Source organism: Halichoeres trimaculatus, unplaced genomic scaffold (assembly GCF_033239565.1).
Source record: "Halichoeres trimaculatus isolate MK-OKI-2021-1 unplaced genomic scaffold, fHalTri1.1 fHalTri1_scaffold_19, whole genome shotgun sequence".
Lineage (NCBI taxonomy): Eukaryota > Metazoa > Chordata > Actinopteri > Labriformes > Labridae > Halichoeres > Halichoeres trimaculatus.
In genome coordinates this window covers 21466423-21483564 of record NW_027437197.1, presented here as the reverse complement: position 1 = coordinate 21483564, position 17142 = coordinate 21466423, and the positions used below count along the sequence as shown (strand labels likewise).

The window sequence follows — 17142 nt, the reverse complement described above, 5'->3', positions numbered from 1 at the left end:
TGGTTAAGTATATGGGTGAACAAGATTAATCATTTAGCTTTAAACTACTGATCTGTAGCCTCTCAGGGGCTTTCCAGCTTCTGCAAGTACACACATTATCACATGGCCTCAAATTAACATAGGAACTGTGAGAGTAACACTTTATTCAACGCCACATCTTCCTTCACTATCAATCATCTTTACTGACACACACTCTCACCTACAGTCAAATTACACTGACTAATCAACATGATGAGCAGGGAAACCAGTGAAAGGGGCACTGGGACCATGTCAGGGGTGATGGACCAACCAGACGTGGTTTAATGTTTTCTAAATTGTCTGTTTCCTCAGATATGTGTACGCTGGCGTGAAGTGAAATGTTTGTGCAGTGGACCGTCAGGGCCACGGATGAAGACAAACATTTTAAGTTAAAAGCACTTTTTATTCATTAAGAAATCATGTTATGAAAATAATGACAACTAACCATATATCAGACAAATGTTTCTTTCCATTATCTCAACAACAAAAGTTGACTCTGGAGGGTGGGACGTCGATCAGAGCCAGACGTTCTTCTCCTTGGAGTGTGCTTCGTTTCATCCTGGGTGTGGTTATTTCCTGCAGTACTTTCGTTCTATAAAAATGTTTCCATGTCACTTCTCGATGTCCACACATGAGAGTAGAGTTCATTGGTGAGGGAGAAGTTCAGATGTATTCCAGATTCAGTCTTTGCATTCCTGTAATCTCCTTTTTTTATCTATTATTAATAATTTACACAAAATCTGTACATACTTACAGCAGGCCGGAGCCTGTTTCTGAAGGGGTGTGCACATAGAAAAAGAAGCGACGTACGGCGATGTGAATCTTTACAAAGTTGAAAGAAAAGAGATGGGAGGTTATGGTGTTACAAGCTTGTTAGACTCTTGCTTCATTCGGCACATGCAGCCAAAAACAAAACAACTCTCATTCAACGCTATGGCACTGGGAATGAAGATGAGACATTCTGCTTTAAAACCACATCAGCTACAGTTTCTTCCAGTCTTTTGCATTACGACACTTAAAACTAGAGACGAACGGGACAGACTTGATTAAAAAGAAGTGTTTGTAATGGCTGGATGTTAGGATCAAGTATATTCATCTTAGATCAAGACTTTGGGTGCAATAAGAGCAGGTCCACCCGCTCTAACCTCCCTCTGCATATCCCCACCCTTTCCAACAGCTGGTAAACCACACAAAATTAGGTTCAACAGGTGCTGGGATAGGAGCAGGCGTCTGAAAAACACTTAAGGCTTATTTCTTATCATTTGGCTCATTGCTCATAAGCAACTCTCCCCGCATCATGACTCCAAATGATCGGCACTTGCTGCTGTCGTAGCGTCATCTTTCACATCACACATATTGCATTTTGTTCAGATGAAACAAAACTAACCTTCAGGTTTAAAAAAAGAACATTTTTTTACGGAGTATTGTGTTACTGAATGACACTACAAACAAAAGCACTACAAATATGAGCAACAAATACAATCTGCTCTCCTCCATGATGTAATGACGTGAACCGAGCTGAACTTGAACACAAAAATAAGGGTTCACTTCAGGAGGCAGCTACTCTGAGGAGCATTTCTCCAACAGATGTGATGTAACTGCGAGGAAGTCTGAAGCTGTCAATGGCACAGGAGGCTCTGCAAACAGGAAACAAGGTAGAGCATGTTTGAACCAGGTTTAAGGGACCTGGTCGGTTCTATGGCACACGTATGGAAAACACAACTAACAATCATAGTTTTGGATACTGACAAAGTAAAAAGTCTGTTAATGGCACAGTGACACTTTAAAAGAGCCAAAACGCTCTTTCCTTTGTGGTTTGTAGAGTCAAAACATCTCAAGAAGAAGCAGGGATGAGTTTTTTTTCCACTCTTCTGGAGTTTCTCCACATCCTGCTGCATTGTTTCATGACTTCTTCACCTGATGCTGTGCCTGCAACATCCACCAGCCTAACACGTTTACCACTCCACAGTCTTCCTGTGTGATAAGCCACATGTAGAGGGAGGAAAAACCACTCCTCACATGTTGTAAGCCACATAAATAGGGTCCAGCTGGTCAGCCAGGAATCCGTCTCTGAGGTGCATGCGTTGCTTCTCCCCTCGGGAGTTAATGGGGATGACGCCGGGGTCCACCACTACCACAACCCCTACAATGAGGTAATGCTCCTCCAGGACGACGTTGGTGACCAGGGCGACCAAGTCCAGGGCCTCCTGCTCGGATCCCTCCAGCTCCACCACCACCACGAGGAGGTTAGTCCAAGTGAACACAGCACTGGAGGGAGGAGGTGGTAGAGATGAATACAGGAGAGATGCACGTCATGTAGAGTAAAAAAACACACTGATCACATAATGAAGAGAAATAAAATAGAGATCAATAAACTGTGTCAATTTCTCACCATTCAGCTATGCTCTTGTGCGAGCGGATGACAGAGGTTTCAATGTCAATAGGATGGTACCGCATCCCCCTCAGCTCCAGAGTCTCGTCAAGAGAGCCCACCACATAGAGAGCATCATGGCGCTCTGATGCACACACAAGAAACAAGTGATTAGAAAACATCATCTAATGTTCGAACCAAACCAAGACCAAATGATTCTCACCTCCACTCGCATCCGTCAGCTCAGTGCGCCGCAGAAAACCCAGGTACCCCGTCCTCGCCCAGACACTCTGTGTGTCACCAAAGCTGAGTTTGGTGTTAAAGTGGTCGGCGTGCAGCGCCTCCTCACCGTAAACTGTGTAATAGCCTGTGGCATTATGAGGGCTGCTCACCCAGACCTGTCACACAGAAAAAAACAATCGGTAAGAGTTGTGGGGTGACTGATCTGTTGATCAGGAGGGCACAAGTGACAGACTGATAAACTCAGGTGACATTACCTCTCCTAGATGTGAGTCTCCCAAAGGTCCTTTAGTCTCTGTGTTTGCGATGATCACCTTCACTCCTGGAAGGATCTGCAACAGCACAAACAGACAGCTCAAATATCAATTCATGCCTTAGAAAGAGAAACATGCTGCATAAAACAGAATCACTGCTTTGAGTGTGACAGCATGAAGGCGTACCTTCCCGGACTCCATCAGAGGCAAACTGTGAGGCGACCCTCTCTCCACCAGACGAACCCTAGAGGGCGACAAAAGCTGTGAAAACTGTCCAGATCATGACTCAAAGATTAAAGAATGTTTTGATAATTATACAACAGCTGGATCTGACCAAGTAATCTGATTGGACCAAAGGAAAGGCATGAGTGCTGTTATCGAGCAGGGGGTGGGTGGGATGCTTGGCAGAAGTTTAGATTCACTTCAGTTCTGGAGCAAAATCATTGTAATGTTTCTCATTTAACTATCTTTTATACGCAAAGTTATAAATGAGGTCTTGATGTTGTGTTAAGAACACTGAATATGAGCACTACTGAGGTTCAACCATGGGTACAAGACGGCACTCTCTGCTTTGATATTGAATCAAACTAGTGAGAGGGAATTTAAATTTGTATAACCATGTGTAACCCCGGTGGACAGAGTAGTACCTCTTATCTATTTGCTGATATTTTCCTGTGTGTATGTGTGTGTGTGTAAGTAGTGTTTGCTAGTAAAACACCATCATGCTGTCTATGAAAAGCGAAAAATATCACTTGCTCAGAGTCTCTGATAGTGAAGATTTCACTGGAAGTAGTTTTGGCAGCATGTTGTTAATCCCCATGTCTGACACTGAATGACAAGTTTTAATTGCGCTTATAAAATCCATGCATTTCCACTATAGGGACCATCATTGTTGTGCTTCAGAAACTAACATGTGACGACTCGAATTCTAAGTCCATCAAAGGATCCCAAAGCCCTTAACTAAAGTCTCCTCTATTCTTCTTCTTTGGCTGAAACACACTGCAAAAAATGAAATCTTGTCAAGTGATTTTGTCTTATTTTCTGTAGAAAATGTCTTTTTAGACTTAATATGAGCCACATTCACCTGACCAGTCCAGAAATGTCTTATTTCAAGTTATTTAAAGTAAAAAATGAGGTCTAAATTGCTTTAACAAGTTGAAAAAAAAACAAGAGAGAAGTTTCTTGTATTAAGACATTGTTCAAGTTTCGAGCAAATTTTTGGAGCATTTTTTTCCTGTTCCATTGGCAGATTTTTTTTTACCTTTTACAAGCAATTTAGACCTCATTTTGTCGATAAATAACTTTAAAAAAGACATTTTTCTGTACTGATAAGTTGAATGTGGCTCATATCAAGCGAAGTAAGACATTTTTTATTAAAATTAAGCTAAAAAACACATGATGAGATTTCATTTTTTTGCAGTGCAGAGGTACTTCCTGACCCAACATATTGAATTTTAAATGCTAAAGGGTAGGAATGAGGAGTCAAAATAAGAGAGGATAAACAAGAGCAGCATTTTCTGACAGACCCAGTAAGATATTTCTTATAGATTTCTTCTCTGAGAGTTCACATCACCGAAGTTTACTTTACAAGACAAACTTTAAAACAGTCACTGAAGGGATCCCTAAAACAGATCACAAACGTACTGTAATGCTTAAACACAGAGTGTTATTCTTAACCGTTTTATTCCTCCCAACATTTTTATTCTGTTTTATTTCATTCTTCCCAGGAAGCATATTTTAACATCTGGCCAGGGACTACAGATGGAAACGAGCCTTTTGGTTAACTCTGTTGTATTAACAAAAATGTTAAATAATGTGCACCGTCCCTTTAAATTAACCAAGTAAATACATTGGCTTCCTAACAGTCTATTGCCTGTGTGATGAGCTGATAAGCTGGGATATAAAGTGTTTGACTTGAGTTTGAGACAAGTTAATGAGCATCACTGTCATAAAATCAATATAACAGAGAATCACTACAAAATTTTATATAACAAAATAATTAGTCATATAATGTCAAGAACACATAGAGGAGAAATACAATGATCAGTTCTTTGATTATTTTCCTTGCTGATTCTTTTTTTCCTCCATGAAGAAAATTAAAGTCTGAGAGAGGAGTTCTTCTGACAAACAAAGTGGAATTAATGGAATATAAATAATGTAATAATGATGCATTTCATCAGTAGAGATCGTATTGTGTGCTACTAAGCAGGACACAGACAGTGAATTCTTTTCTTAGTGTGAAGGTGTTTAACAGGTGAAACACAGAAACAGAGCACTGCTCCTACTAAAAGAAGTCACTTTATGAGACACGTCTAGGGCAGTGGTTCTCAAACTTTTTTCAGTCATGTACCCCTATGATATGTTTTTTGTTCTGCCAAGTACCCCCTAACACACACAAAGCAGTTTTGGATGGAAAAAAAATTTAACATAGCACCGTACTCTTAGTGTCTATTGAATATAATATTAAATTTATGAACTTAAACTTATATTGGATTCAAATATTGATTAAATAAATGGTGATGAGGGAATTTTGCTTGGTTGCTATTTTTTGAAAATACATCTTTGAATCTTGCGTACCCCCAGGGGTACACATACCCCCATTTGAGAACGACTGCTCTAGAGGACACAATATCTAATGTCTCTCAAAACAAACTTCCTCATTCCATTTCTTCATTTCCTTTCGTCTCTTCTTCCTTCTCTGGTGTAAGGAACTGAGACACAAATGGAGGATGCCAGGCTGAAACTTTAAGCTCAGGGATCCACCCCATGTTTCATAGAGTCCATGCTCCTACCTGTCATGTCTTAGAGCCCTCATGTCCACGTAAACAGTAGTGGGATCTGGTCCAGCTGTGCCCTGTAGGAAAAACAAGCAGTGAAACATAAGTCAGTGATGTGTCTCTCAGACCGTCATGATGCTGTTGTGTTGCCTGAGTAGGGAGAGGTGGAAGCTGCTTATGATACAAAGCAGAGGAGGCAGCCAGAAGCCAACCAGCCAGGCCACAATAGTTAGAACCAACGACACTGTGAGTACCTGCAGAGTTAAACTCAGGCGCTGTAATGAGGCCGGTTTGTTTTCATACCAGTGGAGGACACTTTGGAGAAGACTACAAGGAATAAATAATAAATCATCTGTTTATTTTTTCTAATATTTCTCTAAAGTAACAAAAACTGCGAGCAGATGTCAGAAAAAACGAAATGAGGCTCATTTGTTTTGATTAAACAACCAGTTGCGTGATGCACCAGATTTGTTATAGGACCATTCCTCAAGCACTGATTGTGGTTGTCAGATATGGATTTGATATCGTTACCGCTGCAACACTAGTCAGAACCCATTATGTTTAGCATCACTCCTCTGCCGGGGTGTAGCCAGAGCAGAAGCTAGCAGTGAGTCAGGTTTGTCATCTGTGAGGTCAAACAGAGCGAGTGGGCTGATTTATCCAGCAGCATCAGCACAAACACTGAAGAGATCCAGATATTAGTCTTTGCCAAAACCAAGGAACAGACAAAAAATGAAGCTAGCAGACTGATCAAACATGTAACAGGACATTTTTCTCTTATGGGCCTGATCTACATGCTGGTTTATGAATTACACTTGACACAAACGTGTGCGTAGCAGTCCTTAGACAGCTTCATTTGGAGGAGTAAAAACAAGGTTAGTTACTGTAAATGACCTTTATTGGAATTTCAGAGGCTTACTTTACATAAGTAGGCTGTTATTTTAATTATGCTCCCTTCAAAATAAAAATAAATTAAAGAGCTGAATCATGGCAGAGATCATGAAGCTAGCTCGTGTTATATCGTAGCAGCACATTACATATAACCTCTACCCACAAAGCAATGATCAGGGGCCGGTCTGAGCTAAAAAATGAAGAGCAGATCAAGTGAAACTCATCAGAAGAAAAATAAAAAACTAACAGAATCAGTGAATTATGTCCAAATGTCATGCAAGATAAATAAAACCACACAGACAAACAAACAAATACACACACAGACCCAGCAGCAGCCCAGTGAGCAAACAACAACTCTGCTCCTACAGTTACCTGCTCAGCCAGTTTCCCTAACCTGTTGGGCTGACAGGACAGGGCAGGACAGATAAATAAAGATATATAAAGATAGATTTCCATACGAGGACACACATGCATACAGTCCTACATGGACAAAAACACCAGTGAGGGACCAGGAAATAATGAGGCTACAGGATGTGAAATGACAGGAAGTAAAAAAGATTTATCTGTGGAGCTAACTAAGTCTGTACTGAATGAAAAAGCTTTAAATCTAAAATGATAGTTTCTAAAATATTTTTTTTGACTGACGCTCACATTTTTTGGTCATTTTCAGATCAGACAGGCATCATGTTGTTTCCAATTTGCCTGTGTTCAATTTCCCCAATCTGTTACATTCACACACTAAAGCCCCATTTCCACCAAGCAGTCCGGTTCAGATCAGTACGGTTTGGTACGGGTTGGCCCAGTTAAGCCTGGTCCTGTTTGCATTTCTACAGCCAACCATGCCCCCTTGTGGTAGGTGGTGCATAAGCTGGATGCCGATAGCTGCATCAGTTAAATAACAGCGTGACGCCATAGCAGCTCAACACAGTGTACCCCACTAATAAATCCAACGAAGGAGAAAAACGCGACACAGTAAACAAAGAGAAATGATGAAAGACAAGCAATTTGTCTTCTTTGTGATTTCTATGTGACTCTTTGACAAAAAGCGCAATGGAGTAGACATGCCCCGATCGATCGGTTGGCTGATCGATCCGTGCCGATTTCCTTAATTTTGGGGGATCGGTGATCGGCCCATCCTTACCATAGACTGTATAAAACATGGACGTAGTCTCGCCGACGTCACCCGTCTGTTACTGAAATGGAAAATGAAGCACATCGGCTATAGCGGCCATATTGGTAGTGGCAAGGGCTTTGCCTACAGCTATAGGGCGCCTGTCGGTCACGTGACCCTCAGCTGTGCCTCTAATTGGGGGAGCTCTCGATCTGAATATCCTCTGAACAGCCAAGTTAGAAAAAAACACCCCCGTACAGTGGGTGCAGGTAGTAAAATTAGCGACTCAAACAGGAGAAGTTTTTTGAACCAGGCTGTAAATAGGTTTATTTCTGATTTGAAAATGGCTTTTTTTGTCTTGGCGTGTATTTGACTTCTGCTACTTCCGTGGCCAGCCTCTAGCAAACACTTGAGAAACAGCAGATTTTAGCACTTCCGCATTGTCTCATATTCCCAGACCGGAGGTTGCCGCTTGATCCTTACATATGAAGCTGATCTTATATACCTCCAGGAAGGTCTGACCAGCCATTGTTGCTTTTTGCTCTGAGACCAAAAACTCAGGACACCTTATTGGTTGTTTAAGTTAAAATAGAAAGAATGTATTGTTTCACAGGTATTGTTCAATGATTTTCGACAAAAGATTGGATAAATTGAAGATAGATGCTGTCAGTTATAAAAAATAAAAACCGGCATCAGCAGGTCAGTCAGGCTTTTTAAAGATTGCAATCGGTGATTGGCCAGAAAATCGTGATCGGTGCGCCCCTACAATCAAGCTTTGTTTCAGAGAAGACTGTGTGCCGCCAGCCACTGTATTTCCACCTTCCAGGAAAGGATCGGTTTAGTCTGGCACCCCAAAAGAAGGGTCCCAAAAAGTGGGACGGTTCATCTCAGTTATTTGGGGGTCAGTCCCAGGATTAGTCAGTGAAATGTGTGCCGTGCCTGAGACGAACTGAACTAAACTGCTTGGTGGAAACGGTGCTTAATACTCAAAGCAAAACAATTACCTCCTAGTATGACCTCATCACCCCATATTTACACTTTAACCTGCTCCAACCCCACACTTCTCACTGGTTCATTTGATCTTTGGAATTCATTGGTAGTGGGCTCTGGATTCCCCACTTTTCCCTAGCTTCACGGACCCGCAACAGCTGCTTACCTGCAAACATATGGCCACATTCACCCTGCAGCCGAAGGTGGTGCTGACAGCACGCGGTGAAAGCCCCAGGTCCTTGAAGATCTTTGAGAAAGATTGGGTGAGCACGATGCGAGGCCTCTCCTCTGCCACCACCATGCAGGTGCGCACACAGGAAAGGTTCACGTTTCGCAGCTGGAGAGGAGACGAGGGAGGAACACAAATGTAAAAAAAAATTTGTGTTTAAGACACACAAATTGGAAATGTAAAGTATTTTAAAAATCTGACTGATGTATTACCAGAACATTTTATAATCTACATCAGGGATGGCAAACCTGTGGCTCGCAAGCCGCATGTGGCTCTTTGCCTTTCGGTGTGGCTCCTTGATCCATTCATAAAAATATATATATATTTATATATAATATATATACTGTTATGAGTAGAGGTGTGCCAGTCAGTCTAAAATATTGATCGATTGATGACAACGTTGGGATCAGTATCGATGAGATTGATACTTAAGTTTCAATTTCTCTTCTCTACATGTGCCCCTCTCAATCTTCATGTGCTCATAGCTGTCTATCTAGATATATAGGTAGATTGGTAGATAGATAGATAGATAGATAGATAGATAGATAGATAGATAGATAGATAGATAGATAGATAGATAGATAGATAGATAGATAGATAGATAGATAGATAGATAGATAGATAGATAGATAGATAGATAGATAGATAGCAAGATAGATAGATAGATAGATAGATAGATAGATTTAAACACACTTACAAACACTATAAATCTAACTTTGAAAATTGGAAATGTATTAGTTTTCATTTTATATCATTTTGTTAATGTGTGAGAGGAAGTGTGTTTGTGAGACCACGTGTGTGATGTGGCTCTTTGTAGTACCATGGTAATTTTTGTAGCTCTTTTCCTCTGACTGGTTGGCCACCCCTGATCTACATTCTTAGATCAGTCCACTTATTACCATACAGATGGTAATAAGTGGACAGACACAGAGGAGCGCCCTGCCTGTGTGTGGATGAGCTACTGACCCGCAGTGCTTCAGTCTGTGAGCCCAGGCCCTTTGTGCACATCTCCATGACCGAATATGAGCAGAAGGTGACGCGCACTTTGTACTGGCTGACCGCAGCAAGCCACAGAGACGCATTGCTCTCCAGTTCGAGCGGGGGAACCAAGATGGACTGGTGGCCCGAGTACACGCTGAAAGCAGAAACATAAACGTAAACAGAGAGGCTGACATAGAGGAGAGTGAAAGCAGACACATGTGATGCACAGGAAATTCAACACAGAAGATTTTATGAAGTTTTAAGCTCTACATATTCCTTTGGTTTACCTGCACAGGCACCACAGAGCAAATCCTAAGCCGCAGTACGGATCCAGACAGATGGCGATCTGCCTGGATGGGTAGAGCTCACACTGCAGTTTGATGGAGCGACACAAGGCACTGGTGGCAGCGTGAGACATCTAGACAAGATAATACGACACACAGAGATACAAGTTATTCTGCTGTGATTCACAGACAGTGATATGTTTCTGAAAACACTGAGACGTGTAACATCCAACATACCTTAACCCCTGCTAAGATGCCTGTTGTAGACACACTGAAGTCCAGATACGCTAACATCTCTGGCGTCGGGGGCTTGTACATTTGGGGACTCTTCTTTCTAGGGAGGTCATCTGAAGAAGAGAAAAGGAAAAGGAGGTTTTTGTTTTTAAAGTCTGCTCTATGATGGCAGAATAAGTTTTCTGTGAGATTAACACTGACCTGTGTCCAGCACCATTGGCCAGCTCTTGATGTCCACAGCAGCAGCCGCCTCTTTGGATTTAAGAAGCTTCATTATTGCTTGAGTGGTGAGGATACACACTGACTTACTGACCTGTAACACACAGACATCACATCACTACATATATACGCTACTTCAAGTCTTTTAAGAGCGTTTTGATGCAGCTCAGCAGGCTGGGTTACCTCCACGATCATCTTGACAGTGGGCAGGGTTGTTGCCAGGTTTTGCGGGTGTGGAGGTCTGACAGTGACAGGCACGCAGCCAGCATACAGGCAGCCATAGAAGGTGGCAATCAGGTCGATTCCTGCAGGCAAAAAATTGTTTTTATAGCGCTTTGTATTTTATTTGGACTCTTATAAACAGGAGTACAGTACAGCTGTGGTGGCACGTCTTACCTGGTGGGTATACAAGAGCTACATGGTCTCCAGTGTTGAGGCGTCCCATCAGTGCTGCAGCCACCCGCTCAGCACGCTTGTGTAGCTGCAGGCAGGAAGCTGTGCTAGCTACTGTACCCTGAGGAGCAGAATAAGTAAGGTGAGTTTATTTGTAGAGCACAATTCATACACAAGGCAATTCAAAGTGCTTTACAGCTAAAATAAAATAAAATCACAATAGGCAGAATAAAATCATTGCATACAATCAAACCATAAAACACTAAAAGTATTGATTGAATTAAAAGAGGAGAGTGCAGATAATATACCTTCAGGTGTTGTATGCTAAGGTAAATCAAACTGTTTCAGTGATCTGAACATTGTCAGAGTTGAGGCCTGTCTCACATCTCCTGAAAGACTGTCCCAGATTTTAGAGGCATAAAACTGGACTGCAGCCTCACAGTATTTAGTCCTGACACTGGGCACCAGCAGGAGACCTCTCCCTGAGGTTCCCAGAGACCAAGTTAGTTCATATGGTTTTAGCATGTCAGAGATGTACTTAGAAGCTAAACCATGAAGAGACTCGTAAACAAGCAGAGCTGTTTAAAAGTCTATTCTCTGAGCCACAGGAAGCTGGAGCAGAGACCTGAGCACTGGACTAATGTGACCGTACTTCCTGGTTCTCGTCAGGACTCAAGCAGCAAAGAAATCCTATGCATCAAACAACATGTTGAGCATGTTATTATGATGGGTATCTGCTCCTTCAGGTCGTACCCCTCTCACCCCGGACACCACATGCTTAATCTGTTACCGTCAGGGAGGCGGTACAGGTCAATCACTACAAGGACAAACAGTTCAGAGACAATTTCTACCCAACAGCAGTAAGGGTCCTGAACAAAGGCTGAAATCAGTACCTCATGTGTCGTCATACAACTACTTAACAATTACCTCATGTCGTTAATGTACCTGAACATGCCAGCTATTTTGCACTTTTAACTGTTTTGCACTAACTGAAGGGCTCTTGCAATTTCATTTCACTGGTTGTAATGACAAATAAAGTTCTATTCTATTCTATTCTATTCTATTCTATTCTATTCTATTCTATTCTATTCTATTCTGTCATTGTTAAAAGGAGTCTGTACCTTAGCATTGAGAACAAGGAACAGGGGGTGGTCTGGAGTTGCCTGAGCTCTCCACTGCAGCACTTCTTGTATGTACAGGAACTAAAAGAAGAAGAAAAACAGACATTTAACAACAGCAAAGTCAAACAAACCCTGAGACAAAGATGAATCAACACACAAATAAAAGATAACATGGCACAAAAAGTAAACAATGTGTAAAATACAAACACATCAAGCCACTAAGGGACAGCAGAGATCAGCTTTTCACAGATATTTCATCCTGAATGTATCTGCAGTATGTGTTTTAGGTAAAGAGTGCATAAAATGAGGATTGCTCTGAACTTGCCTGTTCATTGTCCTCCAGCTGAGCCACATCTCTCCCACAAGCCTGTGCTATCCTCTTCCCTGCCACCAGGTTTCCCACTATCATAGAAGCAGGACTGACCTCTGTCCAGAAAAACATCAGTCAAGTTAGAGCATCCACAAAAACAAGTCCACATCCTGCATGTGTGACTCTAAACCTGGCTCACGACAGGACATCGGGTGGTCTACCTGGTTGTTTCTGTCTGGGTTTGGGCAGGTTGGTGACACACGTGTGAGGGCACATGAGGACGTTGCAGGGGTGCAGGGCGCCCTCCAGGAAGCGTTGTTTTGTCTCTGATATATGGATGCCACCCAGGGGAGCTTTAGGAAGTGTGTTGGCAGGCACCAGAGCCAGGCAGTACACTCCGACTTGATGGATGCTGTCTATGGCCTGGAAACAGAGGTGGAGAATAACATGAACTTTGATTTCTGACTTATGTGGAGTTTTAGTATTAATTCAAAACTTTGGGAGTGATTTTTCTGATTTAAATTACAGTGGGGAAAATAAGCGCGTGTCAACTTTTTCATATCAAATTCATATCAAGAATTTCCCCATATATGGCTCCATTCATTGCTCCGTCAATTATATGAAGTTTGCCAAAACCATGAGATGAGAAACAGCACCATGATGCTTCCACCTCCAAACTTCACTGTTGGTGTAGTGTTTTTAGGGTGATGTGTAGTGCCATTTCTCCTCCAAACATGGTATGAAGTATGACAGCCAAAAACTTCAATTTTGGTCTCATCTGACCAGACAACATTCTCCCAGTATTCTACAGGCTTGTCAAGATGCTGTTTAGCAAACTTAAAACCAGCTTCAACATGCCTTTTCTTGAGGAATGGAGTCTTGCAGGCTGAGCATCCATGCCCATGGCGGTGGAGTGCATTGCCTATTGTTTTCTCTGTAACAATTGTACCTGCTGCCTCCAAGTCTTTCTGACTCCCTGGTCAGAAATCTTGCAAGGAGCTCCTGTGCCTGGCCTGTTGATGGTAAGGTGGTGCTTCTTCCACTTGCAAATAATGGCCCCACGGTGCTGACTGGAGTATTCAGGTGCTTTGATATAAGTCTGTAACCAGTTCCATTCTGATGCTGAGCAACAATCAGGTTGTGAATGTCTTCAGAGAGCTCTTTGCCTTTACCCATCATGAGGTGTGTTGCATTTAACTGCTTGGTGAAAAAAACAGCTTTTTTTAAAGGACCATCAATTTGCTGTAGCCCAGCTGATGTTGGTTTGCACTAATTGGAAGTTCAAGTAATAATTCCATAATTCAGATTTCAGATGGTATGGTGCATTTCCTTGCCAAAGTATACAGCCTTTCCATGGTGCGTTCAATACTTTTTCCTGTGTTATCCTACTTAATCCCACATAATAATTATTTATGGACCTGAACGTTGTGATTTCTTTCTATGTGTGGATTATTTGAGTTAATGCCAATGTCTGGTAGAAGTTTTGTTTGAATTGCAGCTATGGAAATAAATGTAATGAGAAAAAAGTTGACGCGTTCAACACTTATTTTCCCCACTATATGTGACAGAGGAATACAAATAGGACCTGGAGGACGCGGCTCATCCACTGGAAGCTGTCCTCTTCCGAAGCGTCTGGCCTCTGCTCAGCCACGACAACGATCCTCTCGTCGTGCAGCACTGACACAGAAAACACCGCTATCCTGGTGAGATAGAAGTCAAAACATGAAACTATCACTGAACCAAACAAATGAGAGGAAACAGAAATTGTAAGTGTCTTTAAGGGGTTTTCTTTTCTTTACCTCCCCCTGTACACAAACTTCATGGGCTCCACTGCCAAAGCTGTGGCCACCACGTCATCAGCATTGTGTCTGCGTCCACTGACCACCATCAGCCCGTCCATCTTCCCCACAACAAACACGAGGCTGTCCTGTTAGAAAACCAAACACCACTCAGTGAGTAAATCTTTGTATTTATTCGGATATTACATAATCCTAAATTTGCATTTCCACTTTGGCTTTGTCATCTTTACATCCTTGAGCTGAGAGAAAAAAAAGGAAACGTGCTTCAGCTCAGGAATAAAACCCATCACCACACGTCAACCTCTGATTATTCAGGTAAACTCTCCCCTCATGTGCTTCATTTGTCTTTGATTGTCCCTGGATTGCTCAGGTTGTGACAGTTTTCTTTCCAGCTATGTAAATACGACCCTAACCCTCACAAGCAGTGAAAATTGTGCACAGTTATTTCTCCAGGGATGTTTCAGAAATAGATTTCTACACATTTAACTTCTTTTTTCAGTTCCCTGGGCTGAAAAACTTCAAATATTCTTTGCTCAGCACAGAAAATGTGCATTTTTGTGATATGAGTGAACAAAGTCGTTTTTGCTCAAAATGGAGGATTAAAAACAAACACTGACAGATTTATGTTTTATTAAAAAAAAACCTATTGAATATTTTAGGATTAAGCAGCCAGTTTTGAGATGTCAATATGTAGCATGAGTTGCAAAAGTTTATAAAACTGCTCTTTGAACTCACCGGGCCCACGAAGCCCAGCAGGGAGGTCCTGGTGAAGGGTCGGTCACTGATGGGGAGACCGGATGATAACACTGGGATTGTCTGCAATGAGACATTAAACCATTAAACACGTATAAATAGACAATGGGGAAACAAAAATAGGTTTGATTTTTGTGTCACACACTAACCTCAAAGACGTTCTTGGTCATTCCTGGGAGGCCGTAATAAGCCACGCCTGTGCTACCTGAGCTCATGCAGATCTCTCCAACCTCATCTGTCTGACAGATGTAGGGGGTCCCCTCCACCCGCACCACGCAAACAGAGGCTGGAGACACACACAAAAAAAGAGATCTTATAAAGTGTTTTTTTTTCCCATTTTCAGTAAAATAAAATCTTTTTAGACTTAATAGGAGCCACAGTCACCTGACAAGTCGAAAAAATGTCTTGTTTCAAGTTATTTAAAGACAGAAAAGAGGTCTGAATTGCTTATAACAAGTAAAAAAAATTCTGCAGGTGGGATAAGAAAAAAGTGCTTGTCAAGTTTCTTGAAATTAGAATAATGTCCTAATATAAGTAGCTTGTCTTCTATTCAACTGGCAGATTTTTTTTGAATAGGACATTTTTTTAGACTGGTCAGGTGGTTGTGGCTCATACTAATGATAATAATAAACTTTATTCAGATAGCACTATTCAAAAACAATGTTATTAGGGGCTTTATTCAGAATCAGAATCCTTTATTGATGTGACTGGTGTCAATTCCAGACTATTTCCAACAGGAGGCATAGTTTGAGATTGAGAAAAAAAACACCTAAACACATAATAACAAACAAATTATGAATTATTACATAATAAAAACAAACCAAAGGAAATAAAAGAGAAGAAGTAAAAGAGAAATGTGAGGAAAAATATAGAAATATAACAAGCTAAGAACCACCACCAAATAAAGGAAACGTCTGTAAAAAAAAAAAAAAGCTATGAAAGATTAAAGCAATTAAAATAACAAAAGGTAAAGGATTTAAGATCCTGCCCATGATACTGTCAAAGAAAAAAGTTTAAAATAAATTGAAAAAATAAAATAAAGGCAGCATTTTGATGATTAAAACACACTCAGCTTTAATCTCAAATAAAAGCAAATCTATAAAAATAATAAGTCCAAAAAGACATTATTTTATTGAAAATAAGACAAAAACGCTTGATAAGATTTTAGTTTTTTGCAGGGAATAAAAAGGGTTAAACTTAAGAAATCCTTTCTGACCAACTTGATCTTGAGGTTTCAGACTCTTCACATAAAAGTGTTAATGAGCACTGTCATGTTCCGTACCTCCAGGCATGACCTGCCCCACGTCCTGCACCGTCAGGACTGAGAGTTTCTCCTCTGTGTCTACTCGGATCACGCTGTGACTCAGTCCACCCATGGACAGCACCGCCTTCCCTGGTGGAGGAACTCCCATTTCTGGAGGCCTGGGGACATTAAAACACTTATCACTTAATGCCATCAAATGTGTAGTGAGAGGCAAACACAGTAAGTACATGTAAAGTCACTGTTTGTGCAGCAGTGCTCAAAAGAAACTTTGCATCTTTACATCTCTAAAAAAATTCTTCTTGTAAAAATGGGATTTCTCATTCAACAGCATCCATTTTTCTTTTGGTGCATCGTCTGTTGGTTTGTCAACCTTTCTCAATACCGGGCAGAAAGCTGCTGTGTCTCTCTGCTTAAGTCTAACAAACATTATTCCTCCTCATCCTCAGTAAGTACAGAAGTGCAGTTACAGCTGCTTACCTCCGGATGGCGACAGTCATTGCTTCTGAGGAGCTGGCACATGGGCAGATCACCTCAGGTCGCAGCCCACGTGCCTGAAACACGTTGAGGAAAGCATCACAGGAGGATATCGACCCTGTGAAAACACACACACACATTACACACAGAGAAAGACAGTTAAACAGAGACAAACAGAATAAATCAGTGGTTATCTCTCAGGCCTCAGGCTGTCTGTGAGGTTATTTCATTAGATGAGGATCTGTCAGTGGACTCACATGGGTTGGCGCCGTCTGCGACGATGAGCATGCGCAGCGAGCTCAGGCTGATGTCCCTCTGGTCTCTCTGGGCCAGCAGGGACCAGTGCATGTCCCTCGACTTTACCACTGCGACCCGCGCTGCAGGGAGGACACACAAAGTGACAAGCTCACGATCAACTCAATCAATCAA

The 17142-nt window shown here is 41.6% G+C and overlaps 1 protein-coding gene across 4 annotated transcripts in view; it reads right to left on the bottom strand.

The window, feature by feature from the left end:
* Nucleotides 1-405: 405 nt before the first annotated feature.
* The window catches only part of LOC141808748 (disco-interacting protein 2 homolog A-like), a 109080-nt gene continuing 92343 nt past the window's right edge, over nt 406-17142 (bottom strand). Inside the window, exons 17-40 of one of the 4 annotated variants that reach the window (XM_074695446.1) lie at nt 16971-17090; nt 16717-16831; nt 16258-16397; nt 15125-15261; nt 14958-15038; nt 14223-14350; nt 14009-14123; nt 12645-12846; nt 12439-12539; nt 12114-12194; nt 10996-11113; nt 10783-10904; nt 10582-10693; nt 10384-10493; nt 10150-10280; nt 9848-10016; nt 8819-8989; nt 6924-6953; nt 5676-5737; nt 3070-3127; nt 2887-2961; nt 2613-2787; nt 2411-2534; nt 406-2286 (exon numbers count right to left, since the gene is read on the bottom strand). In XM_074695446.1, the coding sequence (XP_074551547.1) occupies nt 2034-2286; nt 2411-2534; nt 2613-2787; nt 2887-2961; nt 3070-3127; nt 5676-5737; nt 6924-6953; nt 8819-8989; nt 9848-10016; nt 10150-10280; nt 10384-10493; nt 10582-10693; nt 10783-10904; nt 10996-11113; nt 12114-12194; nt 12439-12539; nt 12645-12846; nt 14009-14123; nt 14223-14350; nt 14958-15038; nt 15125-15261; nt 16258-16397; nt 16717-16831; nt 16971-17090 (2930 nt within the window). In that variant the 3' untranslated portion in view covers nt 406-2033. The remainder of the gene's footprint in view (nt 2287-2410; nt 2535-2612; nt 2788-2886; nt 2962-3069; nt 3128-5675; nt 5738-6923; nt 6954-8818; nt 8990-9847; nt 10017-10149; nt 10281-10383; nt 10494-10581; nt 10694-10782; nt 10905-10995; nt 11114-12113; nt 12195-12438; nt 12540-12644; nt 12847-14008; nt 14124-14222; nt 14351-14957; nt 15039-15124; nt 15262-16257; nt 16398-16716; nt 16832-16970; nt 17091-17142) is intronic. The other 3 variants (XM_074695450.1, XM_074695447.1, XM_074695448.1) reach the window with 3 other exon arrangements.